A 14,178-nucleotide genomic window follows, 5' to 3' on the forward strand; every position below is an offset into this window, starting at 1 on the left:
GTCCCAGCCTGGCACAGGAGACAAAGCATCTCGGTGCCCTCAGACAAAGTGAAAATATAAGCTCAGTCGTGTCCGACTCTTAGCAACCCCATGGACTGCAGCCCACCAGGCCCCTCCGTCCATGGGATTTTCCAGGCAAGAGTACTGGAGTGGGTTGCCATTGCCTTCCCTGCAATGGACGTGAGTTTGAGTAAACTCCGGGAGTTGATGCTGGACAGGGAGGCCTGGCGTGCTGCAGTCCATGGGGTCGCAAACAGTGGGACACGACTGAGAGACTGAACTGAACTGAACTGAGAGAGGGCGCCCCCTTCAGGCAGGGCCTCAGCACTTGGGCTCAGCCGGTCCCCACCTCATCTGCTGCTGAGCCCTGGATTCCCTGCAGCGAGGAGGAAGGCCAGGTGTGGCAACTCCTCCCCGGTCTTTCAGAGGTTAAAGAAGGCACTGGTAGAAGGTTCTTGATGTAGAGGAAGTGTTCAACAAAGAGAAGCAAATGTTATTGTTAGTGTACGGTTCTAGTGTGTTCAAACTTAAATGATGGTGTTTTATTGGAATCTTGTTGCATTTAAAAATTGATACCTCTAAAAATCAGAGTCTTCCTGTATCCACAGGCAAGTCACTCTGCCTCTCTGAGCCTCTCTTTCCTCCTTTATAAAATAGGGGATAATAACTACCTTAAAGTGTTTGTTGCTCAGTCGTGTCCAACTCTTTGCCACACTATGGACTGTAGCCCCCAGGCTCCTCTGTCCATGGGATTCTCCAGGCAAACATACTGGAGTAGGTTGCCATTTTCTTCTCCAGGGGATCTTCCTGACCCAGTGATTGAACCCAGGTCTCCTGCACTGCAGGCAGATAATCTTGACCATCTGAGCCACCAGGGAAACCCCCACTAACAGTGCCTACCTCACCAAGTTTAAATGTAATCATTTGTCTGTAATACTCAGCATAGAAGCTGGCAAATAGCAGGTGTTGAATGCATGATAGCAAATTTTGCTGTGATTGTCATTGATTCTGTGCAAGTCTTTACCTGGCCTTCTCTGAACACTACCCCCTTTCTCTCCTGAAATGCTCAGCCAGGTGCCCTGACACTTTGTGTGGCTGGCATTCACGGGCACAAACGTGTCCCAATCACTCACTTTCTCTTTGCACCACCCAGCTGTGCCTGCGAGGAATAACTTAACTCGTGCCCACATAGTGTGCTTTGCCAGCCCACGCAGGGCTGAAAGCCTGCCAAGGCCTGACTCATGCTAGGAGCACAGCCCAGGCCCGTTTTCAGCCATAGCAGAACTCTTGTCTACCCCTTGCCTCCAAGCTTTGTGGGGGTGTGCCCTGGAGCATGCACATTTATTCATTTAGAAATGACATGTTTATTATATGTGATATGCACATACAACTTACTGTACTAATATACCCTGTTATAAAACAGTCCTCCCCGAAATTGACTTATTTTAAAAGTTGATATAAAAACATAAACACGGAAGACAGTTGGGATGCTTTCTCCCCACTCTCCATCATCTGGTGTGCTGACTGTCCTTCAGGGGCCCCTGCTGTCATGTCAAACACCCTCTGTGTGAATGGACCAGGTGGACAAGGAGGGTCAGCAGACACAGGGCACCGGAAATGCTTTTGAAAAGTGAAGGGTCCTTTGATTTGGCAAATAAACCTCCTAAATGATCCGTGTTGATAATATGTGGTGGCTGGAGATTTTGGTAAATGGGATCATGACCCTGCTCTGAAGGAAACACCACAAGTATTTGTGACATGCTCAGCCCAGTGTGTGGTTCATGGAGAGCAGCAGTGGCATCTCCTGGGAGCGCATTAAATGCATAATCTCAGGCCCCAGCCCTGACCTGCTGAATTGGAACCTGCATTTTGACTAGATCCCCGGGGAGTCATATGTACATCCATGTTACCTTACTCTAGACAGGGGCAAGCAAACTTTCTTAGAAATTCTGTTTTTTTAAGAAGAATTAAGAATTCTTTTTAGAGAAGGAAATGGCAACCCACTCCAGTGTTCTTGCCTGGAGAATCCCAGGGACGGGGAAGCCTGGTGGGCTGCCGTCTATGGGGTTGCACAGAGTCGGACACGACTGAAGCGACTTAGCAGCAGCAGCAGCAGCAAGAATTCTTTTAAGAAGAATATTTAAGGTGTACAACATGATGATGTACAACATTTCACTATATATATATAGTGAAATGATACAGCAAAATAATTAACATATCATCTCCTTTTGTGTGTGCTGAGTGCACCTGAAATCTACTCTTTGCAAATTTCCAGCATTCAGGACTGTGCTGTTAACTATAACCATCACGCTGTACCTTTGACCCCTAGACTTATTCATCCTACATAACTGCAACTTAATTTTTTTCTGTAAAGAGCCAGATAGTAGTGGCTTTGCAGGCCACAACTCTGAATCTTAGGAATGAGCCTGACTGGGTTCCAGTAAAACTTTATTCACAAAAAAGAGTAGTGGGCTGGATTTGGCCTGTAGGCCATAGTTTGCACCCCCTGCTCCAGACTTCAAGTTTACTGTCTAGAACATAGACAATTTATTCACTTAACATATAGGATCTTTGCTGCCATTTGGAGGTTGTAGAGGTCTCTTCGTAACACAATATATATTTTCTGGTTTCTTAAAGGCATTACTCGCCCCTCGACCCTATACATGCACACATACACCCACTGTGCTCATGGTGACCTGTGGGTTCAGCAAAGATCTATTTCTTTCTTCCTATCATCTATCTATCATCTCCTTTAGTTTCTTACTTTTTAAAAATTGTCATTTATTTACTAGTAAGTAAAATAAAGTTCCCTGCCCCCCACCACCATTATAAAAGGGACAGTAGAAGCTGGTTTATTTCATACTTTCCAATTCAGGCATATCTGTATCTGTGTTTAAATTTCAGACGTGCTTCTGTGTGACCACACACTGATTATTTAATCCCTCTTAACTTTGGTTTCCTCATCTGAAAAATGGAAATAAATCAATACCTTCCCTCATACAAGTGCTTAGAACAATGCCTGACACTTAAGCGCTCAATATACATTAAACTACCATGAGATCACTATAGGACCCTCCAAAACACTGAATTGGAAGGTATAAAATTGTAGCAAAATGACTTCCCAAAAGATAACCCCTGCGACCTTCAGGGCAATGTCTTCCAGTCTTTTTTCTAGGCATAAGTTTAAAATTTTTGCTTAGTGGTGCTCATTCCTAATTATTTTAAATGGTATTTTTGACCCTGAAAAAAGGACAGTGATCCCATTGGCAGTGGAAGACAGGCCACCCAGAAAGGAAAGGAATCAGGAGGCGTGGACGGCTGTGACACCTGTGCTCCGCTGTTCTGTCTATAATCAGCAAGCACTGCCCGATGCGTGTCCAGTAGGAACAGCCAGCAAGTGCAGTGTGTTAAGACCTTGCCGGCATTATCCTGGCTCATCCTCATACCACCTGCAGCCTTGCGGGGTAGAAACTGCCATCCTGTTTTCAGATGAGTCAGTCCAGCACAGTGGTCAGCCACACTGGCTCTGATTTAAGTGTGTTAGGGCTGCTACAACAAAGTTCCAGAGATGGGGTGCCTCAAATAGCACAGCTTCACTGCCTCACAGTTCTGGAGGCCAGAAGTCCCAAGTCCAGGTGTTGGCAGAAGCCGTTCCCGGAAAGGCACTGTCCTTGGCCTGGGTCTCCAGGCCTCTCTCCTTGACTTGTAGATGCCGCCTTCTCCCCATGTCTCCGCACATCACCTTCCCTCAGTGTGTGTCTGTCTCTGTGTCCTCACCTCCCCTTAATGTAAGGACACCAGTTGTATTGGATCAGGGCCCACCCTGATGACTTCATTTAACCTGAATCACCTTTAAGGAGTCCCATCTCTCAACACAGTCACACGCTGAGGTCGTGGGGGTTAAGGTTTCAGTACACGAGCTTGGGGGAGCTACAATTTAGCTCATACCAGGCTCTAGAGTCAGCCAGCTAGAATGCCTGGGCTGGCATTCTATCTCCACTGCTTACTCACCACTTAATCTCATGAAGCCTCAGCCTCCTCATTTATAAGAGGGAACTAACAACATCTCCCATGTGGGTTGCTGCAGGAGGATGAAATGAGACACTTAGCACTTGGCACGGTGCTTGGTCAGCCCTCTGGTTATTGGGAACGAGGGTAGCAGGTGCTGGGGATGCCCCACTTGCAACCCTCATTACCCAAGTGCCCACGAGGCTGCCGTGGGCTGGACCACCCATGGGGACAGCTCATCTGCTCGAGCACACCCTCGTTCTCTGCCCGGGGAGTTCTCTATGCTACCCAAGTTGGCTCAGCCCAACAGGACAGTGCTAAAGTGTCCAACGCTGAATGCCAACGGGGGTACCCCTCAGGCCCTGAGCAATAAGATGCAGTAGTTAAAAAGTCCAGTTTCCCTGTAGTGGTCACTCTCAAGTGTATTCTATTAATATGTGGGTCCCCAGCATGACTGAGCCCTAGCTACTCACAATGCCAATTAAAGCAGGCTTTGATGGTGTTCCTCCTTCCCCTGACTTATCCTTCCGTTTATGATTCCTGGGGTCACCTCCCAAATAAGCCATCATACCCAAGTCCTTGCACCCAAGTCAATTCTAAAGGAAATTAGTCCTGAATATTCATTGGAAGGACTGATGCTGAAGCTGAAACTCCAATACTTTGGTCACCTGATGGGAAGAGCTACCTCGTTTGAAAAGACCCTGGTGCTGGGGAAGATTGAAGGCGGGAGGAGGGCATGACAGAGGACGAGATGATTGGATGGCATCACCAACTTGATGGATATGAGTCTGAGTAAGCTCCAGGAATTGGTGATGGACAGGGAAGCCTGGCGTGCTGCAGTCCATGAGGTCGCAAAGAGTCGGACACGACTGAGTGACTGAACTGCGCTGAACTGAACCCAAGTCCTTGCCTCAACATCAGCTTCAAAAGTGTCCCACCTGAGATAATGAGGAACCTGGGTCCCAGAGCAGCTCTGAGACTTGATGAGGGTGCAGGCAGGGAGTGCTGGGCCTGAGGTCTGAACCGTGGCTTCTCTGGCTCCAAAGCCAATCACCGTGTAACATCTCTAGTCCTGTTTTCCCTCATTCTGTTTATTCTCTCATATTTCTCTCCTCTTCTGTGCAACCATGGGCAGGAAGGTGTTTTATAAAGAAGGAAAAGCTTCTCCTTTTCTCTCCTTAGAAACATAACCTAAGGCAATCTCCCTGTCTTTCCCCCTTGACCTTCATGCCACCTCCACTCCAGAGTGGGAGGCACCAGAGGACCCACGAGGGGATCCTGGAAAGCCCAATGGGGCCAGGAGTGGACCCATCTCAGCCCACGAGGTTTACCTAGGTCAAGCCCCTTTTACTGGACATGGCCAATAGAAAGCTAAGTAGCCATGGCTCTTGTCCTGAACAAATGAACAGTTTTACAGGAAAAAACTCTTCCTTTCCTCACCTGGAAAATGGGGATAATAATAGCTCCCTTGTCAAGAGGTTGTTGTGAGAATTAAATAAGGCTGTGCTGGCATTGGGCTTAGTACGCAGTAAGGCCTTAGTTAGAGGTAGTTGTTGTTAAAAAAGTTAAACAGAAAAGCTTCTTGTGGGCAGGACAGGAAGGAGCTGTCATTTCTGTCTTGGCAATTGAACCTGGGTCTTAACGATGAGTACGAGTTGAAATTATTAAGCTGCTGGTAACCATGATGCTCCCTGAATGGGGAGAGCCTGTCCAGGAGAGCCTCTGGATCCAGCTATGCCTAAAGCCAGGACTTCCTTTGTGGCTTAAACAATTTGGTGTTAAGTTCCCGTTGCTTGGAACAGGAGGGACCTGACATAAATCCTTATCTTCTTTTACACAAGTTCTCCTGTCAGTTGTCAGATAAATATGCCTTAATGTTTTAACTGTCCTTTCTGCCTAGACCACACACAAGTCTAACCAACAATGTCCAGCATGACTGGCTGTCTGGTTACACCCACTGTGGCCCTCGAGTGTCCCAACTGAGATCCTAGGTATCATGGGGCAAGGACAAGCCATCCCTGTGCCTGGTCTGAATTCTGGACCCATGAGATCTGTGAGCATGATAAACACCAGTGCTTTGAGTTTTTACACAGAGACAGTAACTGAAATACCCTCCTACCCTCCATGCCCGTGTTCATGAAGAAAAAGATAACTCAAATGCATGGCACAAATAAACAATCTTTAATTTCAATAAACAGCTCCCCATTATACCAGACAACACGCTGTGGGAAGAGATACAGAAGCATCCAACAGAGAGAGAGAGAGATCTATTCTAACTACACTAATTTCTTAGCACAAGAGAAGTGACTTTGGTTCACACACAAAACACAGCGAGACCCTCAGAGTGTGACAAGAGGGAGACTCTTGGGTGGGGGCGTGGTGGGCGTGGTGGCCTTTTTATTCCATGTAACTGTCCTCTGCAGGTCTTCTGGGAGTCACAATCACCATGGTTTGGTCAAAAAATGTTACTTCTGCTCTATCATATTCTATTAACTTGCTATTCACACACGCTACTGTTACTGAGGTGGGGTCTTGACACACAGGAGGGTGGTGAGTGAAACTTCACTGACAGGCAAGGCAGACAGGAGGAGTGCTCAGGCCTGAGGTCCCGGCCAGTGCCTCGCGCACCAAGGGGACACACAGGCACATACACACATACACACGCTCACCTGAGGGCACACACGCCAGAACATCCACACACATATCCACGGGGAGTCCCCAGGGAGAAGCTAACACAAGGACGGCTTCAGGGAAGCCAGGAGAGGCTTCTGACACTGGACTATTTTTTGTTGCCGTTTGGTTTCTTCAGATAGTCTAATCTATGTATCACACCCACTAAAGAGAAGACAAAGTACTTACACGTTGGGGCAAAGGTAGTTTGAGGAACCTCTGGGAACAGCAGGCTGTTCGGGAGTCACCCAGTGGGTGCGCATTTTGGGTTTGGGGGGGGCGGTTAGGCCTCCCAACACTGGCCAAAGTGAAAGTGAAGTGAAAGTGTCAGTCACTCAGTCATGTCCAACTCTGAGACACTGGCCAGACTCTTGGAAAACTTCATCTCAGTGGAGGTTGGCACCCTCGGGGAGGTCTTTTCTCTGGCTTGAGGGTTGAAAGAGCATTTTAGGGCAGAAGGATCCAGGAGATTAAGCACTGCCCATAAGTCTCATGGCAGAGCCCGCTCAGCTTGCGGCTAATGGATGGATGGGGCTTCTGGAAAGTTCTCAGGCCCCACTCCTCAAGGGCGGCCAGTGTGTGATCAATAGTCAGTGTCCTCTTGGTTCTGAGAGGAGTTGGGTGTGTATGGGTGTGTGTGTGGTGTGTGTGTGCGGATGGAACAGTATACACATATGGCATTTTTTTTGTCCTAAGTTTTCTTCCTTGTTTCCACAGATGACAGCTGCCGTCCCCATGGCCCTCAGGTCACCTCCAGTGAGGCAGGGGACACGCGGTCGCACTCGGCCCGGGACCGCAGGCTGTGCCACTGCTCCACGGCCGTGCGGTGGGCGCTGAGCATCCGCCGCCAGTGGTTCGATTCCGAGGGGCCGGAGGAGTACTGGCCGATGACGATCCTCCCGATGAAGTCGTTGCTGCTCTTCATGTTGTGGCCGAACACTAACCAGAGGGGCAGGGGAGGCAGGACAGAGGCGTTAGTCTCCATACGCCTCGACGGCAGGCGCGAGTCCTTGTTTTCAGAACACTGTTTCTTTTAACCCCGGAAAATTCCCCGATTCCCTCCTCATCCTCCCGTAAGTCCCTTAGCTGCAGCTTTTGACCTCTGACCCTGCAGCCTCACCACGCTGCCCTCAGGGCATGACAGCCGGGTAGTCCCGGTGGACCCGCCCAGCCACCACTGGAGTCCCGCTGAGTGCTCGAACCAGGTTCTGAAGGCCGCACTGCTGAGGCAGGGGCTGGAAATTCTCTGTGGGGGCAGCCTGTGCGCTGTAGGCTGTCCAGCAGCACTTCAGGCCTCTACCACCAGCTGCCATTTTCACCCACAATCCCCAAATCTCCACACAGGGCCCAGTATCTCCAGGGCGTCAATTCACCCCAGATAAGAACCACCTGGTTAAGCTGTAGGTCATGAGAACAGACATCCTAGATGAATCCTAGGGCTTCCTTCATAGCTCAGTTGGTAAAGAGTCTGCCTGCAATGCAGGAGACCCTGGTTCGATTCCTGGGTCGGGAAGAGCCTTTGGAGAAGGGATAGGCTACCTACTCCAGTATTCTCGGGCTTCCCTTGTGGCTCAGCTGGTAAAGAATCCGCTGCAATGTGGGAGGCCTGGGTTCGATCCCTGGATTGGGAAGATCCCCTGGAGAAGTTTGGAAAGGCTACCCACTCCAGTATTCTGGCCTGGAGAATTCCATGGACTATACAGCCCATGGGGTCACAAAGAGTGAATCCTGGCTCTGTCATTGGACAGCTCTGGGACCCCTGAGATAAGCAAAGGAGCCCCTCTGACACTCAGTTTCCTCCTCGGTTACACGGGAATCTTAACTACCTTAGGAGCCTGCACTGAGATTCTGGCACTTAATGTTGTTCGGTTGCTAAGTTGTGTCCGACTCTTTGCAACCCCATGGACTTTAGCACACCCGACTTCCCTGTCCTTCACTGTCTCCCAGAGTTTGCTCAAATTCATGTTCATTGAGTAGGTGATGCTTTCTAACCATCTCATCCTCTGCCACCCTCTTCTTAGTAAGTGCAGCCTTGGCACTTAATAAGTACTCAACAAACACTACACTGCTCTTTCAATCCTCAATTTCTACCTGTTGACCTTTATGAAAGAGACAGGCTGCAGAGGCAAGGTTCCTGAGAGAAAGGGCTCTGGCAATTTCTTCTCCCTTTGTTGCACGGTATGTCCCTTCAGAAGGCTGTTAATTCCCATGCAAGCTTAATTCGTGTCTTTCAAGCCTAATGAGATAGCTTGATTTATCTTTCCAGCCGAGTTCTGCCTAATTCCTTATCTGCATGTGGGGAGTCAGGGCATGCCATCTCGCTGACGGGAAAGCAGGCTGTGTTTGTCTGTGTTATAAATGAAGGACTACAGAATGAGGACTATCAAAGATTCACCCAGCGTGAGCAGAGCACAGGCGAGCAGATCCCAGAAGGGGTGCCCATTATCAAACAAACCAGCTAAAATATGCAACCCAAAACAGAGACTGAACGCTAACAAATCTCTGTTCTCCTCTGTGGGATTCACATCAAGAATTCCAAATGATAAAAATAAGGGGAAAAGAAGAAAAGTGGAAAAACAAAAACCCTATCCATTGTTTTAAGCCCCAAAAGACCAGAGTGAACTGCGGTAAGTTCACTCCATCAACAGTGTCCCATACCTATCAGCTCCACGAACAAAAACTGGACCGCGTTCATTTTTCATACATCTGGTAAAGTGGCCACTATGCGTAGGTAGACCTGATTTATAGGGAAACCCCTTACAGAAGAGAAAAATTAGGACTAGTCTTTGCTTAATAAAGGAAACTGCTGAGAAGCTCTCTGATGCATCTGAAAAAACAAACAAGCACAACTTCTTTGAATAGGCAACATGCAGGACTCTTGAACCACACCTCGTAGGGAATGGAAGGTTAAACTTTCACCAAATGAAAACAAGTTACCAGAGTCCCTTTTCCTGTAGGCCTCACATCTAAAGCAAGATATCAGGAGACCATTTCAGGCCCCATTTGGGCTTTTTCCCTGGGGATAAAATGTTCTATCTTCCTCTGCCTCTGCAAAACTCAAGAATGAAAATGGAGAAACAGCCTAGTGGTTTTGCTTCTTTGGGAAGTGGTTTTAAGAAAAGAAATCTCAAATATTCTCAGGTACTGTTGGTGAAAGAGGAAGCAGTTTCATCTTTTGGGCAGAGTATCTGCTCAAAATAAGAATGTCATTGCTTAAGACCCACCAATTCTACCTCCAGAGATCTGTCCCGTAGAATTACCTGCACGAAGGGACAAAGATACACATAAAAGAATTATCCACCGTAGCAGGGGCTGACAAACTGGAGCCCTCAAGCCAAACCTGGTCTGTACCTGTTTTTTGTAAATAGAGTTTTACTGGAACCCAGTCAAATCTGTTTGTTCACACAATGCCTGCAGCTGCTTTTGTGCTACAGCAGCAGAGTTGAGTAGCTGCAAGAGGGACCGTGTGGCCTTCAACGCTGAAAATATTTACTATCTGGTCCTTTACAAAGATGTTTGCCAACCCCTCCTCTAGAACATCATTTGTGAGCATGAAAAATGGAAACAACAAAAACACTTCACGAGCAAGTGTGAGTGAGGCTGTTGATATCCTGCCCACCATGGAGGCTACCCCTAGCCTTTGTTGCTGACATCCCACGGTGAGCACCTGCTGTGCTCTGCCTGGGACATGCCAGTGTATGCTGACCACGTGACTTTCGCAGGGGCCTTGGGCCACACAAGAGCAACTTGACCTCAGAAAAGGCTGGGGACTAGGGTCAGCCACCCAGACTGTCAGCCATGCTTGCACGACTGACCCCTAAACCAAATTCTAGACACGAAGCCTTCAGTGAGCTTCCCTGGTTGGTGATCCTCCGAGCATGTTGCCACATGTCACTATTGGGAGAATGAAATGCTGTCCACGTGACATTTGTAACTCATGCCTGGTCTCTCCTGGACTCTGCCTTTTGCTGGTTTGAGTCTGTATCTTTTCACTGCAGTGAACTATAACCATGAGTATAACAGCTTTTCCAAGTTCTGTGAGTCCTGGAGGATCAATGAACCTGCCAGTGGTCCCGCCTCCCAAGCTCCAGTTACCCCCTCATGGATCATCCTTCACTCGCCTGCCTCCCTTTCTGGTCTCACTTGCCCAACCTCTTATCAGTATTTCCTGGGATCACCTTCCTAGTAGCCTGCTTGCACCCAAGTCTTGTCTTAGGATCAGCTTTGGGAGCACCCAGACAAACACTGGAGAGGACTAATAATTTCTGATGTGACAATACCATGGAAACCAGCACCATGGTTAAAAATGAGACAGACCTATATATACAAGATGGAAACGTCTCCAAGACATATTGCTAGGAGACAAAATCTAGTTGCAAAAACAGTATATGTAAACACAATCTCTTTTTGCTTAAAAAAAAAAAGAAAAAAAAAATGATATTGGGTTGGCCAAAACATTCGTTCAGATTTTTCCATAAGATCGTATGGAAAAACCCAAATGAATGTTTTGGTCAACCCAATATATAGATTAGAAAACAATATCTGGAAGACTATTCACAAAATTGTTCAGAGCAGCTCTCTCTAGGGAAGGGAAACAGAACTTTCTACTTTCTGTACTTATTATATAAGTATGTACAGTTTGAGCTTCTAACAAGAATATATAATTTTGGGGGAAAAAAAAACAAAGGAAAAAATAAGCCTCTATTAGAGAATCTACATCGAAATCAGCAGAAGGGGCAGAAGTATGAACAGAAATCTGATAGCCTACGCTTCTTATCCCAATGTGCAAAGTAACTTGGCTTGGTGAATCATTCAGCTCTTGAAGGGTGGTCGCTCTTCAGTGATTCAGCCGTTCTGACGGGAAGCAGTCGTTGCTACGGCCATCTGAGCTAATTGGCAGGCTTCGGGACTTGCAAATCACTTGGAAAAGTTATGGCAATCTTAGCAGTCTTTTAAAAGCCAAACATTTAAAATGCAAATTGTAATACCCTGAATAAAACTAATGACTTCTATCATAAACGTTGCCTGGGAGAACATCAAGTTGGCCATCTCTGTCAATTCCAGGGATTGTGTTGGTGGAGAGCATAAGGAATTACACTGGATATTGACTGAATCCAGAGAGCGGCTCAGAGACAGGAGGCTAGATATCCCTGGCCCACTCCACCCTGTACACAAGGAAGCCAAGTCACTGAGCGAGCTGGTGGCAACATGCAGTATTTGCAGCAAAAAAAAAAAAAAAAAAAAAAACAACCCTGTATATGAAGTAAATTCCTCAAAACTAGATCCCTATATTTCTCCCTTTCAAAAACAATAATATCTAGAAATTTTATTGTGAGGCACCCCAAATATCCCCACTGACTGTCATGGGGACTCATTTTACTACCATCATTAGTATATATCTTCACAATGTATATGCTCTAATTTATCCTCATCGTCTGGAGGAATTTTCTGAACAACCTGAATAATCCAGAGAGTGACAGAAAGGCGCAGATGTCAACAAGGACCTATTGTATAGCACAGGGAACTATACTCAATATCTTGAGTAACCTATAATGGAAAATAATCGAAAAGAATGTGTGTGTATGTGTATAACTGAATCATTTTGCTGTACACTTGACTTAACACAACATTGCAAATTAACCATATTCAATTTTTAAAAAGGCATAGATGTCACAAAGTCCAAGCACAAAACCTATGCAGAGGGGGCCTCACATTTTCTCTTAGATCTTATTTATTCTTCATGAATTTAGACATAATTCAAATATACTTGGTCATCGGCTTTCCCCATCTGGAGTAATTTTAATCAATTTAGTGGACCGTGACTACCAGACAGATACCAGAACTTAGAGTAGTACAGGGCCATTTGATGAAGGGGCAAACAATCCTTTCCTCCTTCACAGAGCTCGGGGATGGTCACTGTGTGATCATTTATTTATTTATTTGAACTTTTTATTTTGTGTTCGAGGATAGCCAATTAACAATGCTGTAAGTTTCAGGTGAATAGCAAATAGACTCTGTCATATATATACATGTATCCATTCTCCCCCAAACCCACCTCCCATCCAGGCTGTCACATAACACTGAGCAGAGTTCCATGTGCTATATTAATATAATATGTCCTTTTTGGTTATCCATTTTAAATACAGCTGTGTGTGCCTGTCACCATCCCTTCCAAAGATCCCTTCCACCTAGAAACTGTAAGTTCATTTTCTAAGTTTGTGAGTCTATTTCAGTTTTGTAAATAAGTTCATTTGTATCACTTTTTATTTTTTTTTTTTTTTCACTTCCAATTTTATTTTATTTTTAAACTTTACATAATTGTATTAGTTTTGCCAAATATCAAAGTGAATCCGCCACAGGTATACATGTGTTCCCCATCCCGAACCCTCCTCCCTCCTCCCTCCCCATACCATCCCTCTGGGCCGTCCCAGTGCACCAGCCCCAAGCATCCAGCGTCATGCATCGAACCTGGACTGGTAACTCGTTTCCTACATGATATTTTACATGTTTCATTGCCATTCTCCCACATCTTCCCACCCTCTCCCTCTCCCACAGAGTCTATAAGACTGTTCTATACATCAGTGTCTCTTTTGCTGTCTCGTACACCGGGTTATTGTTACCATCTTTCTAAATTCCATATATATGCGTTAGTATACTGTATTTATGTTTTTCCTTCTGGCTTACTTCACTCTGTATAATGGGCTCCAGTTTCATCCACCTCATTAGAACTGATTCAAATGAATTCTTTTTAATGGCTGAGTAATACTCCATTGTGTATATGTACCACAGCTTTCTTATCCATTCATCTGCTGATGGACATCTAGGTTGCTTCCACGTCTTGGCTATTATAAACAGTGCTGCGATGAACATTGGGGTACACGTGTCTCTTTCCCTTCTGGTTTCCTCAGTGTGTATGCCCAGCAGTGGGGTTGCTGGATCATAAGGCAGTTCTATTTCCAGTTTTTTAAGGAATCTCCACACTGTTCTCCATAGTGGCTGTACTAGTTTGCATTCCCACCAACAGTGTAAGAGGGTTCCCTTTTCTCCACAGACAAGAGATGTCCTATGGTATTTCTCCTTCTCTGTTTGACTTCATTCACTCGGTATGACTCTGATGGTTCACTGTTATGGGGGCTGCTCTGAGCCCCTTGGTCTGTCCATGGTGCTGCAAATGGCATTATTTCATTCCTTTCAATGGCTAAGTAATATTCCATTGAAAGCCTTCCTAAGAGAACAATGGAAAGAAGTAGAGGAAAACAACAGAATAGGAAAGACTAGAGATCTCTTCAAGAAAATTAGAGATACCAAGGGAACACTTCACACAAAGATGCGCACAATAAAGGACAAAAATGGTATGGATCTAACAGAAACAAAAGATATTAAGAAGAGGTGGCAAGAATACCCAGAAGAACTATACAAAAAAGATCTTAATGACCCAGATAACCACGATAGTGTGATCACTCACCTAGAGCCAGACATCCTGGAGTGTGAAGTCCCATT

At 46.2% G+C, this 14,178-nt stretch overlaps 1 protein-coding gene across 2 annotated transcripts in view; it reads right to left on the reverse strand.

The window, feature by feature from the left end:
- Positions 1–6,166: 6,166 nt before the first annotated feature.
- SYT17 (synaptotagmin 17) overlaps positions 6,167–14,178 on the reverse strand; it is an 89,114-nt gene continuing 81,102 nt past the window's right edge. For both annotated transcript variants that reach the window (XM_019988357.2, XM_070779724.1), the window contains exon 8: positions 6,167–7,617. In XM_019988357.2, coding sequence (XP_019843916.2) covers positions 7,421–7,617 — 197 coding nt within the window. In that variant the 3' untranslated portion in view covers positions 6,167–7,420. The remainder of the gene's footprint in view (positions 7,618–14,178) is intronic.

The sequence above is a fragment of the Bos indicus genome, chromosome 25, assembly GCF_029378745.1.
Source record: "Bos indicus isolate NIAB-ARS_2022 breed Sahiwal x Tharparkar chromosome 25, NIAB-ARS_B.indTharparkar_mat_pri_1.0, whole genome shotgun sequence".
Classification (NCBI taxonomy): Eukaryota; Metazoa; Chordata; class Mammalia; order Artiodactyla; family Bovidae; genus Bos; species Bos indicus.